Genomic DNA, 15,153 nt, shown 5'->3' with positions numbered 1-15,153 from the left:
CCCCCCCCGGGGGCTCCCGTGAGGCTCGAGGGGGGCAGCCCAAGGGGGGCCGGAAGTCAGTGGAGGAGAATCGGGGTCGTTCTGGGCTTTAAGAATAAAAAGAGTCTCGCCCGGGGGCGGTGCCGGGAGGCTCCCCAACCTCCCAGACTCCCGGCTCCGCCTCCGCGCCGCGACGTTCCCCAAAGCTAGGCCGCACGCGGGCAGTAGGCCCGGGCCGGCCGCCCGCAGGGGCACCTCGGCTTTGCGTCACTATTAGCGACGTTCCCGCCGTAAAGCGCGGAGCCGGCAGCCGCAAAGCGGCTCTCCCAGCCCGCGGGGGGGGGGGGTTCGGGCGCTCAGTCGCGGTCCCCCTGCGGCCGAGCCCGCCCTCTCTCACCCGGAGAAATCCGGTCTTTGCGGAGCTCCGCGCGCGCGCGCGCGCAACTCCCCTCGCCCTCGCGCGTGCGCATCGCGCCGGCTGCGGTTCCCGACTGAAGCTCGGAAGCACGTGCTGGCGGGAGCCAACCCGGGCCCGGGCCGCCGAGGTCCGCCGGCATCCCGGAGTGCACCGCGGCGGCGGAGGAGCGCAGCCGGCGGCCATGTTGGGCTAGTTTGTTGTTTTCTTCCTGCGGAGGAGAAGGGGCCGGCGTGGACCGCGAAGGGCCCCGGCCTCTCCTCTCTCCTCCCCCTCCCGCCCTGCTGCCCCGGGCCTCGGGTCGTCCCTCCCCCCCCCGCCTTCCACCCTCCCCTCGGCCCGGGATCGGGCCCGTCCTCCCCGCCAGCTGGCTTGGTGGGGGTGAGGCCGAGAGCCGAGCTCGGGAGTCACCATGGCGGCTGCCCTGGGCGCGGGCGGAGGAGCGGGAACCGGAGCCGGAGGTGAGTGAAGCCGCCCCGAGGCGTTGGGGGGCCCGAGCCGGCCCCATCCGCTGTCGGCCCGGGCGCCCGGCCTCCGGGTGTCCGCAGCTGGGGGGGGCGAGGGGCTGAGTCTGTTGCAGGGGCCTAGTGGAACGGCTCCGGCCGCCCCTCCCCCGCCCCGCGCCCCCGGGGCCCCAAATGTCATTTGGGGGAGTCGCTCGGCCGATCGATGGCCCCAGACATCGCTGGGAAACCCTGCGTCCGGGGCATGGACTTTGAAGTGGACGCGGCTGCGGTTGTGTGCTATTCAAAAAGAGCAATTTCTTTTTCCATTTTTCCTTGTCAAATGCTTCCTTAGAAACTGAATTTCCCTTCTAATACTTATCTGTGCCTTCTTAATGGGGGGGGGAGAGCGGAAGGGGGAGTATTTAGAACCGTAGTTTGTCATTTTTACCACAGATAACCTTTTCTAGATCTTTTCTCCTAAAACAGTCTAAAGCTTTTCTTTTGAACATTTTCAATGAAACTCTTCTCCCCCTCCCCAAATTCCACGTGGAAAGTTAATATCTTTAAAGAAAAAGATTATTTTTTTGAGAAATGGGACCAGTTTGGAGAGGACAGATTGAAAAAAATGCCTTGTACTAATTGGCAGTAATCATATTAATTTACGTTCCAGTGGAATGTAGAAATTCTTAGCTCAGCTTAATCCACAATAAAGTCTAAATTGCAACATGAAATAATTTTTTAAAAAGATGAATGGAGAAATAGAGGGTAACATTTTTGGTATCTTTTAGTAGATCGATTTTTATTTTCCAACATAAAATCACGAGTCAAGATTTGAGTTGAAGATTTATAGATCTTGAAAATAAGTGTGATTTCTCACACCCAAAGCTGCATTGTTTTTCTTCCCCCCAAAGTTGGAAAAGATGTTTAGGCATTTATTTATTTATTTATTTTGCAAGGCAGTGGGGTTAAGTGATTTGCCCAAACTTTTTATTTTGCCCCCTTTTCTATGGATATGTGTCAATGGTGTGTTCTCTAAAAAAATAGATTTATCTAACACTGCTAAGTTCCAGATTTTTGACATATGTTTCTATTGAAATAGTGGTAAATCAGGGCAATTGCTCCATTTCAGTAATAGTTTACTTCATTAAAGGAGAGATAACTTACCTAAGTGAACGTGAATATCCAGATCTTTGAGAACTAGAAGTAGGCAGTGTGGTTTAAGGGAAAGCATGCTGATCTGTAGACAGAAAAAGTGTTTTAAAATCTTACTTCTTCAGTTTGTTGTCTGTGACTTGTATCATCTTCCTCTAAATTTCTTTATCTCTAAAATAAGGGCTCCAAGGTCCCTTCCAGTTCTTGAAACACAAAAAAAATCTCTTCCCAGGCAAAATAGATTTCACCAAGTCCATGCTTTCCTTAAAGGGTACTTTTTGAGTATCTCATTCAGTAGGAATTCCAGTATATTCTTATGTACAACTTTTTCGTAAAAATGTATTTCTATAGGGGCAACTAGGTGGTGCAGTGGATAGAACAAGCCACTTAACCCCATTTGCCTTGCAAAAACCTTAAAAAAAAAAGACTTGAAGAAGAGGGGCAGCTAGGTGGCACACTGGATAAAGCACCGCCCCTGGAGTTAGGAGTACCTGAGTTCAAATCCGGCCTCAGACACTTAATAATTACCTAGCTATGTGGCCTTGGGCAAGCCACTTAATCCCATTGCCTTGCAAAAAAGTAAAATATATATGTAGTTCATTTAATATTTTTCAATCACATGTAAAAATTTTTAACAATCATTTAAAAAATTTTTGAGTTCCAAACTTGTTCTCTTCCTTCACCTGAGCACATAAGTTATTTGATATTGACTTTGATAAGTTATTTGATATTGACAAGAAAATATGCAAAACATTTCCATTTTAGCCATTTTGAAATGACACCACAGATTTTTAAAAAAACAAGAAAAATATAAAATGTGCTTCATTTTGCATTCAGAGTTCATGAATTCTCTCTGGAGGTGGATAACATTTTTTGTCATGGTTCCTTTGGAATTGTCTTGAATCATTCTTGAAACCTAAACCTGAATTTGGATTTTTCATCCACTTTGTTTTAATTCTCAAGTACTGTGTTATACTAAACATAGATGTAAGCTAAGAACTATTTCTTCTGAGTATACTTAAATCTTGACAGTTACTTGAAAGTATATTTAATCTTGACAGTCGAGCTTTTTCTTTTTTAAGGCAGTAGGGTTAAGTGATTTGCCCAAGGTCACACAACTAAGTAAGTGGAGGATGGATTTGAACTCAGGTACTCCTGACTCCAGGGCCGATGCTGTATTCACTGTGCCATTTAGCTGCCCTAGTCTGTAGTAATTATTTTTCTATCATGTAAAATTCATACTCTTCATTTGACATTCAAAATCTACTGTTTGAAACTAGCATTATGCCCCCCCCCATACATTCTACATTTTGTTTAATTTCTGTTATTTTCTTCACTCTTAAACATGGCCTTTGTTCCTGTATCTACTGTTTCATGCCAGGAATTCCTCCCTTTCTCATCTTCACTTACTGATTCTCTACCCAGCTTTTGAAGACTTAAAATATAATTTCCTTGAGCTTAGAAATTGTTTCATTCATTGTATTTCTATCCCCAGTGCTAATAGTATACCTGGAGTGTTTCAGGCATTTAATAAATGTCTGTAGACTGGTTGAAGCTTTCTTTGATTTCCATCCCTGGCTTCCCAAAATCCTTCTTCCAATCCCTCTTAGATTTTATTTTGCAATTCTCTGATCTGTCATGTAACTGTATTTTTATACTACTTAGTGTGTGTGTCTTTTTTCTTAAAACTGATTCTTGAAGGCAGGGGTTGTGTCTCACCTAAATTTAATGCCACCTCAAACACAAGAAGCACTTAGTAAATGATGGTTTTTATCTGTACCTGCAATAGCTAGTAACTGGGTAAACCAATATTCACAATCAGTTCTCTTTAAAATTGTTCCATTGCTCTACACTGCTAGTAATCTTTTAATGTTCCTGAGGTTTTTGTGATTTTCCTTTGCTATCTACTTATAACTGAAAATCAATTTTGATTAAAAAAGGTATATAAAACTGATTCAGGTTTGGACTATTTTAAAGATGAGGCCTCTATAGTCTAGCTATGTCTAAAGCAGTTGGTTGCAGATAAATCTGACATGTGGCACAAGAACTCAAATTTTAATTCATCTCTATTTCATCATACCTTTCATTTCTTTTGAAGTGTCAGTGTGTTTGCTCTAGAAAAGCACAGTTACTAGAGTTGCACGCTCAGAATGAATCCTGGAGTATGTAACTATTTTCTTTTTTCTTTTTTTATCTATTATAGGGGTTTGGGGACAGAATAGTCATTTTTTGTAGCCCTTAATCAGAGCTTGATCAGAGTATAACTCCTAGGCATGTGATATGTTATCGAAGAACCTAAGTATTAAATTGATGATTTAGTTGTAATGTTACTAATATGTTACTAATAATGTTACTCATATGAAAATGCACCACCTAGTTTTCAACTAGTTTTGCTTAATATTTGAAAAATAAGGAATAGGAAAATACTTAGAAAAAGTAATTTTACTCAATTAGATAGCTGTCCTTGGTACCACTAGTTCCTGGTTTAGGAGGGGTTTTCTGTCTGGAATTCAAAAAAACAGTTGGAAGTTGTCTTGGAAAGTGGGAGTGGATAGTAGCTAACATTGTGTGATAGTTTAAAGTTTGCATAATTCTTAACATATGTTTTCTTACTTGAGGAATGAACACTGGGCAACAGAGACATAGTTTCCTAGACCAATCCACAAAATCCTGTTTAACCCATAATGTACCTTAAGTAAATATGAATGAATGAGGGAATAAACGAAGGCAGAAGCATTTAAGTGCTCACCATGTGCCAAGCACTGTGCTAAATATCCTGATCTCAAGGCATTCCCTCTTGGAATCAGTACGTAAAAGGTTTAGCTACAATTGAGATGGAAAGGCTTGGAGGTTTCAATGATAGTGTGGTAAGAAACAGGCCCATACTGCATAGTAACAGGGCAGACAGAAGACCAAAGGGTTTGGGGAGTGGTACCAATGTAGATGGTCATCCCAGTCATTTTCATCTTATCAGAAGCAACAGAGTGGTTGACTTCCATTTCATTCAAGGCCTGTGAGTAGTTCAGTCTAAGTGTGAAAAAGCAAGTTGAGATCTTGCCCCCAGTGGTGATTCTTCCTACTATCTGGTCTTTATGGGTGGGTTTACTACCACTATCATCTCTTCTCCCTATTTCTTCCTCTTTCTTCTTCTTCTTCTTCTTCTATATAATAATATTAACTAGCATGTAATAATATCACTTAATAAAGGTTTGCAAACAACTTTGGGTTATAGGTGCTGTTATCTTCATTTTGCAAATGATGAAACTGAAGCAGAGAGCTGTTTTCTAATTGACTCTGCTTCACATTGCTACTGAAAGTGCCTGAGGCCAAATTTGAATTCAGATCTTCCTGATTCCAAGACTAAAACTCTAATCAAGGGCTGTCTAAAATGCGGTCTGTAGTTTAAAAATTTTTTAAAAGTAAGGCTGGACAGCCCTGCTCTAATCTGTTGTATCATCTAGCTGCCTTATTTTTACTTCCCAGCCTGATCTTTAATGTATCCAATGCCACAAATTCCTCAATAAAACCTTTCTTGAGCTGCTTTCTGAAGTCATTAGTGCCTATTTTCCTCTTCCAAGTTTTCTTTTTATTCTAAAAAATTTGGTAAAGCTCAGTAGAACATGAAAGAAAACTTGAGTAAGGTTTTTTGGGTTTTTTCCCCCCCTCCCTGCCTTCCACTTAGCATAGAACCATTCACCTATTATGCACTAATAATTATTAAATTTGAGGAGTCTGTTTTCTCATCATTGAGGATTTTTTGCTCTTGCTGTACAGTGCCCATTCAATGCTTCTTTATCATCATATGGCTGACAAGTAAGGAATACACAAAAATCTCACTATTATTATTATTTCTTGTTGATGATAAAATATTTGAGTCAAAAGAACAGAATATGACCTTTGAGGCTATTTGCTAACAGGGTGCCTCTAATATATGTGTCAAAGTTATATAAGATTAAAAGATGTCACAACTGGGATAATATTTTGGTCATTAATATTGAGTGAAGCTTAATATATGTGTGCACCTAATAAAAAGTTTTATTTAGTGATTATAGATTACAAGGAACTATGTATATAAACTTTCACACATGCATTTTCTTTACTCTTGTTTGCTTTCATTCGTTTTTATTTGCTTCTCACAGTGTCCCTGTAAGGTGTGTAAGATGAAGAGTTGAACTTGACCACAAATGTAGTGCTGTTTCTCCCATATCAGGTTATTTGCTAAGGGGTTTGACTTCTGCTATTGCCTGTGTGTTCCTGAACATATTGTTTGGTTTCTATGTGTGATTATATCTGCTCTCCCCCAACTCACAGGCATAATATGAAAATAAAGTGAAATAATTTCTAGAATTACTTTATTTCTATGAATGAAAATCACAAGTATATCCAAATTAAATGTCTTTTTTCTGAATCTTGTGGACTCCCTTTGACCATCTTCTCATAGCTTCCTTTCTTTCTCTCTTTTTTCAAAATGTATATAAAGTTAATTTTCAACATTCATTTTTATAAAGTTTTTTCCCTTCCCCTACCCTAAGATAATAATGTTATTTAGGTTATATACACAATCATGTTGTGCATATTTTCCTATTAGTTATGTTGTGAAAGAAGAATCAGAACAAAAAGGAAAAAGCATGAGGAAGAAAAAATAACAAAAAAGTGATAATAATAAACTTTGGTCTGCATTCAGACTCCATAGTTCTTTCTCAGGATGTAGATGGTATTTTCCATCCCAGATCTTTTAGAATTATCTTTGATTGTTCCATTGCTGAAAACAACTAAGTCTGTCATAGTTGAACATCACATAATGTTTCTGTTATTGTTTATAGTGTTCTGCTCACTTCACTCAGCATCAGTTTATGTAAGTCCAGGTTTTTCTGCAATCTACTTTCTCTATTCATTTCTTATGCACAGTTAGTACTACTTTACATTCATATACCACAACTTGTTCAGCCATTCCTCACTTGATGGGCATCCCCTCAATTTCCAGTTCTTTGCCTATCACAAAAAAAGAGATGCTATAAGTATTTTTGTACCTGAGAGGCCTTTCCCCATTTTTATTAGCTTTTGGGGATATCGACCTAGCAGTGGTATTGATGGATCAAAGGGTATACACAGATTTATAGAACTTTGAGCCTAGTTCCAAATTGCTCACCAGAATGGTTGGATCAGTTCCCCAACACCAATAGACCACCAACAATGCATTATTAGTGTCCGGTTTTCCCCCTTCCAGTACCAAATTTATCATTTTTTTCTGTCATATTAGCCACTCTGATAAAAACATTGCCTATTCTTGATGAAGACATGTCTCTGCATAATCACTGCTTCACTTTTTAGATGTTTGACATTATCTATTAGAGAATTTTCCCAGAAACTGAAGTTATATTCGGTGACTTCAAGTTAAAAAGCTCTGTTATTTTCTCTTTTTTGAAAATTGGTGTTTGGGAGGGCGGAGCAAAGATGGTGACAAGAAGGGATCCAGTCTTAGGAGCTCTCTGATAAAATTCATCAGCTAAGGACTCTAACTAAACTTTCGAGAGACAGAAGCCACAAAGGGACCCAGTGAGGCAGTTCTCCTACTCAAGGTAACCTGGAAAAGAGCAGAAAGGCTCTGCTCCCCGGGGTTGGAGAGGCAGCACGCCAGAGGGGTGGCCCGCCAGAGCCAAAGAACCTCAGCCTCCCGGAGGCAGCCCCAGGGCGCTGGGGGTCTCAGCTCACAGCAGCGGGGGAGTCTCCTGAGCTGCACCCCGGGGAGCACCGGCAAAGTGGGGGAACAGCGGGGGACCTCTGCCAGAGAGAGCACTTGGAGCCCAGCCCTCAGGGCACACAGCCCTGATCCAGGAAACAGAAGCAGGCGGAGCCAGTAAGCAGGAACACCCTGGGCATGAGCCCATTGAGCTGAGGGAGGGGAGTGAGGAGAGACTGCAGAGCTCTGTCCTCTGCCACTGGAACAGGACTCTGGGGCTCTGAACACATTCAGATCCTGATCGCAGTCTAGGCCCCCCCATAGAACAACAGGGCCCCCCCCACCTCGGCCCTGTGGCAGAGGGGGTCGCTTATGGTCATTCACAGACCAGGAGGGAGGACAGAGCTGCACACACAGAGACCCTTGTGGGAGTGTCCCAAAAGCTCAAGAAACACCCCAAACCAGGCCCAGGCTGGGAAAATGAGCAAGCAGAGAAACAAAAAGAAGACTATTGAGAAATATTTTGCAAATGAGCCCAAGAAGGACCAAAATACTCAGTCTGAAGATGAGGAAGCACAAGCTCCTGCATCTAAAGACTCCAAGAAAAACAGAAATTGGGCTCAGGCTATGATAGAGCTCAAAAAAGACTTTGAAAATCAAATGAGGGAGTTGGAAGAAAAACTGGGAAAAGAAAGGAGAGAGATGCAGGAAAAACATGAAAATGAAGTCAGCAGCTTAGTCAAGGAAATCCAAAAAAATGCTGAAGAAAATAGCATGCTAAAAACCAGCTTAGGTCAAATGGATAGAACAGTTCAAAAAGTTATTGAGGAGAAAAATGCTTTAAAAAGCAAAATTGGCCAGATGGAAAAAGAGATAAGAAAACTCTGAGGAGAACAAATCCTTCAGACAAAGAATAGAATTCAGGGAGATTGATGAATTTAACAGAAATCAGGAATCAATACTTCAAAACCAAAAAAATGAAAAATTAGAAGAAAATGTGCAATATCTCATTGAAAAAACAACTGATATGGAAAACAGACTTAGGAAAGATAATTTGAAAATTATTGGAATACCTGAAAGTCATGATCAGGAAAAGAGCCTTGACATCATTTTCAAAGAATTACTACAGGAAAATTGCCCTGATATTCTAGAAGCAGAGGGCAAAATAGAAATGGAGAGAATCCACCGATCCCCCAGAGAAAGAGATCCCAAAAAACCAACCCCTAGGAATATTATAGCCAAGTTCCAGAACTCCCAAGTCAAAGAGAAAATATTACAAGCAGCCAAGGATACAGTTCAAATATCGTGGAGCTGCAGTCAGGATCACACAGGACTTAGCAGCAGCCACATTGGAAGCTCGTAGGGCTTGGAATACAATATACCGGAAGGCAAGAGAGCTTAGAATGCAGCCAAGAATGAACTACCCAGCAAGGCTGAATGTCTTCTTCCAGGGAAAAAAGATGGACTTTCAATGAACCAGGGGAATTTCAAAGGTTCCTTTTGGAATGGCCAGAGCTGAACAGAAGGTTTGATGTTCAGATACAGGACTCAGGTGAAGCATGGAGAGTGGAGGAGAGAGGGGAAATATAAGGGACTTAATGAGGATGAACTGCATGTATTCCTGCATAGAAAAATGACACTGATAATACTCATGAACCTCAGTTAATAGAGCAGGTAGAGAGAGCTTTTATAGTTGAAGCACAGGAGAAAGCTGAATTCGAAGATAAAATATGGTGTAAAAATGGAGTCAATAGAAAAAAAGGGAAATGGAATGGGAGAAAGAAAAAGGAGAGGGGGAATAGTCCAAGATATTTCACATAAGATTTTTTTTTATTACAATGAGCTATTGCAGTGATATGGAAGGGGGGAGGCAAGGGGGAATGAGGGAAACTTTGCTCTCATCAGAGATGGCTAGGAGAGGAAACAGCATATATACTCAATGGGGTATAGACATCTGGAGTAAGAAGGAGGGGGGGAGCAGGGGGAAGGGGTGGGGATGGGAATAAAGGAGGAGAGGATGGACCACAGGGGGGAGAGTGGCCAGATATAACACATTTTCTTTCTTACTTCTTGCAAGGGGCTGGGAATGGAAGGCCTGCCCAGGACCACAGGGCCAGGTGGATTCTGGGCCTAAGGGGGCTCAGGGCTTGGCTCCGGGACCAGGGATCTGTCTGCTGCGCCACTCAGCTACCCTACAGCAGAGTCATAGTGAAAGGAGAGAGAAAATAGAGTACATGGTAGTGGAGAACTAAGAAAGGAGGGAGTTGTGATCAGCAATGGCGACAGTGGAAAAATATGGAAATAACTTTTGTGATGGATTTATCATAAAGAATGAGATCCACCCATAAAAAAAAAAGAAAATTGGTGTTTGGTTTGCTTATATCTTATGGACTTTCAAATATTATTGATAGTGTGTAGCAGAAACATCTGTCAATACTAGAGGAAGTAGTTCATCTGGGCTAGTTGACTTGAATTCCTCCAGGGCAGTTAAGTGCTCTCTTATTCTTTATTTATTGTATCTACTATTTTTTTTTTATCAATTTGGTTTTGTAGTTTACTGAGAAAAGGTCATTCTCTTTGGCAAAAAAAAAATAGAAATTAAATAAGAACTGAATAGCTTTACCTTTCTGATATTATTTATCTTACCCAAAGATTCTATCCCTTTGTTTCTTAATTTTTTGCTTACAAAGAGAAAAAAATTCCTTTTGCTGTTGTTACATTGATCATATGTAAATCTTAAATTCAGACACTATCTTCATTCTTGTGCTAAATTTGCTAGTAAGACATTGAATTTATCAAAAATAAAATTACAAAGAACTATAAAGATCTCTATAACAAACTCATTTATCTGTCTGAAGTAGACCTGATTTATCCAGACTCTTGACTTCACAACTCTAGAGGTTGTTGCAGCAGGAAGTAGAAATAATACTAAAGAAAACCAAGATGGGAAGTGCAGCTCTTGTAGACTCAAGGATATTCTGAAGAGACACAACTTTTAAGGCCATTGCTAAAGAAAAGCCACATTTTTAAATTTATGCAGTTAATTGAAAGATATAAAGCATACATGATTCCATTGTACTTATTATTGGTTGATTTTGATAAATGTTTTATTTAATACTTCTTAAAAAGGAAGTTGACTTAAAATACACTTATCCAGAAAATTGTTTTTCATATGTATGTTAAAATCATGCAAGATTCCTTAAAAATAGAACATCAGAGAGAACCTTGACCCCTTAAGCTTTAAACAAGGAGACATATTTATATTTGTCATCATGTAATCATGGAGGGTGTATAATGCAATAAAATGGTTAGTTCCTGATGTTTAGTTAGTTCTTGATGGTTAGTTCCTCCAGACATCTCGGATTGTAGATGATATTGGGACAAATATATCAATCCTTGGAATATTGAAGAATTTCCTAAGTGAAATCTATTATCAGGAGATTTACCTAATTTCTTCACAGGAAAAACCAAGTGGATAAAAAATACTTACTGGACAGACTCCCCAGATGGATAGTGAGCTGAACTAGGCCCAGAATTGAGCAGTGGGAGGAAAACAGGGTGGTTGCCTTTTGGATAAGGTGTTTTTATTGACCTAAATTTTTCCCTAAAATATAAGGATCCATCTTTTAAAAATCACTATTTTTCATTGAGATTATATGGTTGTGATTTGAAAAATATTGCAATCCATTAAGAATTGCAGTTATGACTTACCTTTAATGCAGTGGAGAAACATGTAGATAAATAAGTAGCAACATATTAAGAAGAATATCACAAGAGAAGAGGCATACATATGTTACTGAAGGACTTTATGACCAAAGAACCTGTCCTGTATGGAGGAGAGATAATCAATGGACAGCTTATATTCTTCTTTGGTATTCACTTAAGGTGCCAAGATCGAGGAGGAAGTTTCAGGAAGAGTTTACAAATCATGGGAAAAAGTGACATAGGTGTGAAAAGGTAATACTCATCTCAGTCAGAACCCCTGAGGCATCAAAGTTGGGAACTTTGTCTTAGATTTGACTGTGCCTCCTAATCTCTGTTTAAATTAGAATTTTCAGTGTTTTAAGAAACAACCTGCTTTTTTGATCAGCATTTTATATCATGATATCACAACTTTTCTTAAAGGGTTTTGAAACTGGTACATAGGAATTCTGACCTATATTGATTATATTCCATTGAAGAACGAGAATCTAAAACCTAAAGTTCAAGGCTTTTTCAAACTTTTCCCTCTAAAACTAAAATACTTCTCTTTCCTTTTCCTATTTTTTTTCCCTTCTTCTGTATATAGTAAAGATTTGTTCATCTTTTGCCATTTTCTGAATTGTACATTGTACCTCTGTTGTGGAGAATTGATAATTTACCTTTTTTTTTTATCAAAGCTTCATCTATGGGCAGAGCAGGAGTGGAGGGTATGTCCTTATTTTACCAATAGTGAAGCATAAATTGGGTTTTTCTTTTTCACTTTTAAAATCATGTGTGCTAGTTGGTAACTGTGTAAACTGACTTATAACTCAGGCTTAAAGCCTATAGACAGGTATGTTCTGTTCCTAGAGAATGGGGAGGGATGTAATGGTGATGTGTGTCAATGTTATTTGCACCTTTATCTTGGCTCTACTTGAGCGTTTTCAAGAGTGATTCCCTGCTTGGTTGCAATTTTATAGTTGAATTCCATAATCCTGGTGTTTGAGGAGTCAGTTATGATCTAGTTTAATACTCAGCTTTTGAAGCATTCATTTTGGGTATAACACACCCTGAGATTTGTTTGCCTGTATGCTTTTAAAGTTAGGGATTCATAGTACTCTCTTTATAGCAAAGCCATTTAGGGAAAGTTGCTAATTGTACTTTGAGCACCCACAAATTAACCAGCATCTGAGTTCATTGAATGGAACTAATATTCATGAAATACTCATAGTAGCTTAAATGTCATTTCAATTTAACAAACGGTTTTGCACATTGTCTCTTTTGAGCTAAGCACTATGCTTTGGGATGGGAATATAGACAAAAAGGACATTGATTCTGCCCTTATGGAGCTTACATTATACTGGGAGTATGACAGTATGTACACAGGTAACTTCTGTAATCATTACTTATTTCCCTTAAACCTCAAAAGTGAGTTTATTTTTCTCTCTTCTTTCTCTCTTTATTTTTCTCTCTCTTTTGTACCTGAGCTATTGCAGCAGCCTACAAACCTGCCTGCTTCAAGTCTCTCCTTTCTCCTATCCATTAACCATAAAAAGTTTCAATGACTCTCTAGTGACTCTAGACCAACTACTGGTTCCTCTGGAATCTTTCGCCAATATGTCTTTAGTTATACACTTTCTACCCTTCCATATTATTCCAATTTACAGTCCCTGTGTTTCAGTCAAACTACTTGTTGTTTTCCGTTCATATTTTATCTCTTGTCTCTTGTTTTTTCACAAACTGCCTTTCATCTCTCGATTCATTCTTCTCCTTACCTCTGATTCTTGGAATCTCCAGCTTCTTACAGAGAAGGAGCTCAGTTCAAGTGCCTCTTTTTTCCTGTGGCCTCTTCTCATTCTTCTGGATGTTAATTCCATTACTCAAAAATTATTTTGTATATATTGCTTTTTTACTTCTGTTGAAACCTTCCCATCTCCTTCCTTCCTCCTCACCTTTCTCCCCCCTCCCCATTGTATTTTAAACTTAAGGGCAGGGAATATTCCATTTTTGGGCCAGTATCTAAGTCCCACATAGTAGGCACTTAATTGTTGAATGAATGAATTTTAAAATGAACACCCAGTCTTTTGGAAAGTGTCAATTTTAATGATTTATATTAAGAACTAATGAAATTAATATGATTACTTCTGTAATCGTTACCAGAAAATAAATATTTAAGGCAATGACTGTTTTGTTTAGAGGCTGTCCTGGAGACTGGTGACAGGCAAATTGAAGTCTGTTTTTAAGTAACATGATAAAGGAATCTTTTTTGCAAATTTCTTAGCTCAGAAAATTTACTTTAGATCATAACTTTAGTACACTTAATAATATCCTCACCCTATTTTCATCTGTAATGCATGAAGTGAGGTATGGGTTCCTTGCTTGTAGAATAAACAGTTTGTATTAGATGACATTCAATTTTACTTCTTCTAACTTCTGGGTTTTTAGGTAGCAATTAAAGGATTTGAGTTATAAAGGCATAGCAATATCTCCAATATGGAGACCTAATCTCTTCACAGTTAAGTAGCGGCAAAATCCATTGATCTTTGTTGATATTAGAGACAATCAAATTCAATATTGTTATAAATGAGGAAATTGAAACCCAGAGAGATTGTGACTTGTCCAGGGTCACATAGAACTAGAGAGAGAAGAATTAAAATTTGAACGCATATCCTCTAATTTCAAATTTAGTTTTCTTTCCACTATACCATACTGATAAAAGAGATGAAATGACACATTGACTAGCTGAAATATTTGTTGAATTGAGCCAGAATATAAATGCCATGTATCATTGGTTATTCCATCCAATATTTTGTGTCATACAGTCTTATTACCAAGCTACATTATGTATGGCAATGATTGAAGAAAAAAATTATTAAACATTTACTACTTACAAAACACTGCTTAGTAGAAAAAGAAAGATAATGTGTGTTATCAATGAATTTGCACTTCTAATGGGGAAATTACATTTATAGCAGTTTTCAGCTGCAAGTCAGATGGAAAGGTTCTGTGATTTCAGGATGCAGCAGCAAGAGAGTAATATGTCTCCTTTGATTTCATTTCCAGTGATAAAATCATATCAGTTTCTGATGTTGAATAATTTGATGGTGCCTATGATGGTGACTTTGGTGGTGAGAACTTTTATTTTCTGGTTCTTCCTTTGCTTGTTATTCATGGAAAGAGAGAGAAAAGGGAGTTGTGTTCTGTTCTATTACCTACAGAGAGGCAGCAGCTTCCAGGTTGTATTATCCTCACAAAGATGATGACCTGGTCTAGGACTGGTGGTCTTTGAGGCACTGTTATCTACAGGACTTATGGACTTTACTGAATAGTAGCGATAGGAATGTTGGTGGTGCTGGCTCATCTTTTTATCTTAAAGTTGCAACAGGAGTTCCCCAAACCTTAGTTCTGCTCCCCCGCCTATCATTTTATCTAAACTTGAAGTTTTTTTTAAAATTGGTATACTATTTGGGGTTCTAAATTCTATAAATTTATACCCTATTTGATAAAATCTACTTCAACCTCTTACAGTACTTGAAAATCCTCTTTGATATTCTGTCTGGAATACACAGGTTATATATCTTGATGGTACATTAGAATCCCTTATAAAGTACATGTTTTATATCATGAATTCAGTGGGGTGTTTGATAGAATATTCATTCCTATTCGTAATTCTGTGTGTGTGTGTGTGTGTGTAAAATTTATGATGAATGCCTGTTAATATAACATAAATAAAACTATAATTTGGCTGGTTCCTATCCCCGAATATTAGCATTATAAAAAGTGTCTTTTTTGGTTTTAGT

The 15,153-nt window shown here is 39.2% G+C and overlaps 1 protein-coding gene across 8 annotated transcripts in view; it reads left to right on the top strand.

Moving 5' to 3' along the window:
• The first annotated feature begins 553 nt into the window (after nt 1–553).
• RBM33 (RNA binding motif protein 33) overlaps nt 554–15,153 on the top strand; it is a 166,521-nt gene continuing 151,921 nt past the window's right edge. For 5 of the 8 annotated variants that reach the window (XR_012470034.1, XR_012470033.1, XM_074193284.1 and 2 more), the window contains exon 1: nt 554–855. Coding sequence is in view for 6 of the 8 variants with exons in the window: in XM_074193284.1 (XP_074049385.1) it covers nt 807–855 (49 nt within the window). In the remaining 2 variants the exon portion in view is untranslated. The remainder of the gene's footprint in view (nt 856–15,153) is intronic. The other 3 variants (XM_074193288.1, XM_074193282.1, XM_074193287.1) reach the window with 2 other exon arrangements.

The sequence above is a fragment of the Macrotis lagotis genome, chromosome 7, assembly GCF_037893015.1.
Source record: "Macrotis lagotis isolate mMagLag1 chromosome 7, bilby.v1.9.chrom.fasta, whole genome shotgun sequence".
Lineage (NCBI taxonomy): Eukaryota > Metazoa > Chordata > Mammalia > Peramelemorphia > Peramelidae > Macrotis > Macrotis lagotis.
Note: the sequence above shows the minus strand (reverse complement) of the source record. Positions and strands in the feature narration are given on the sequence as shown.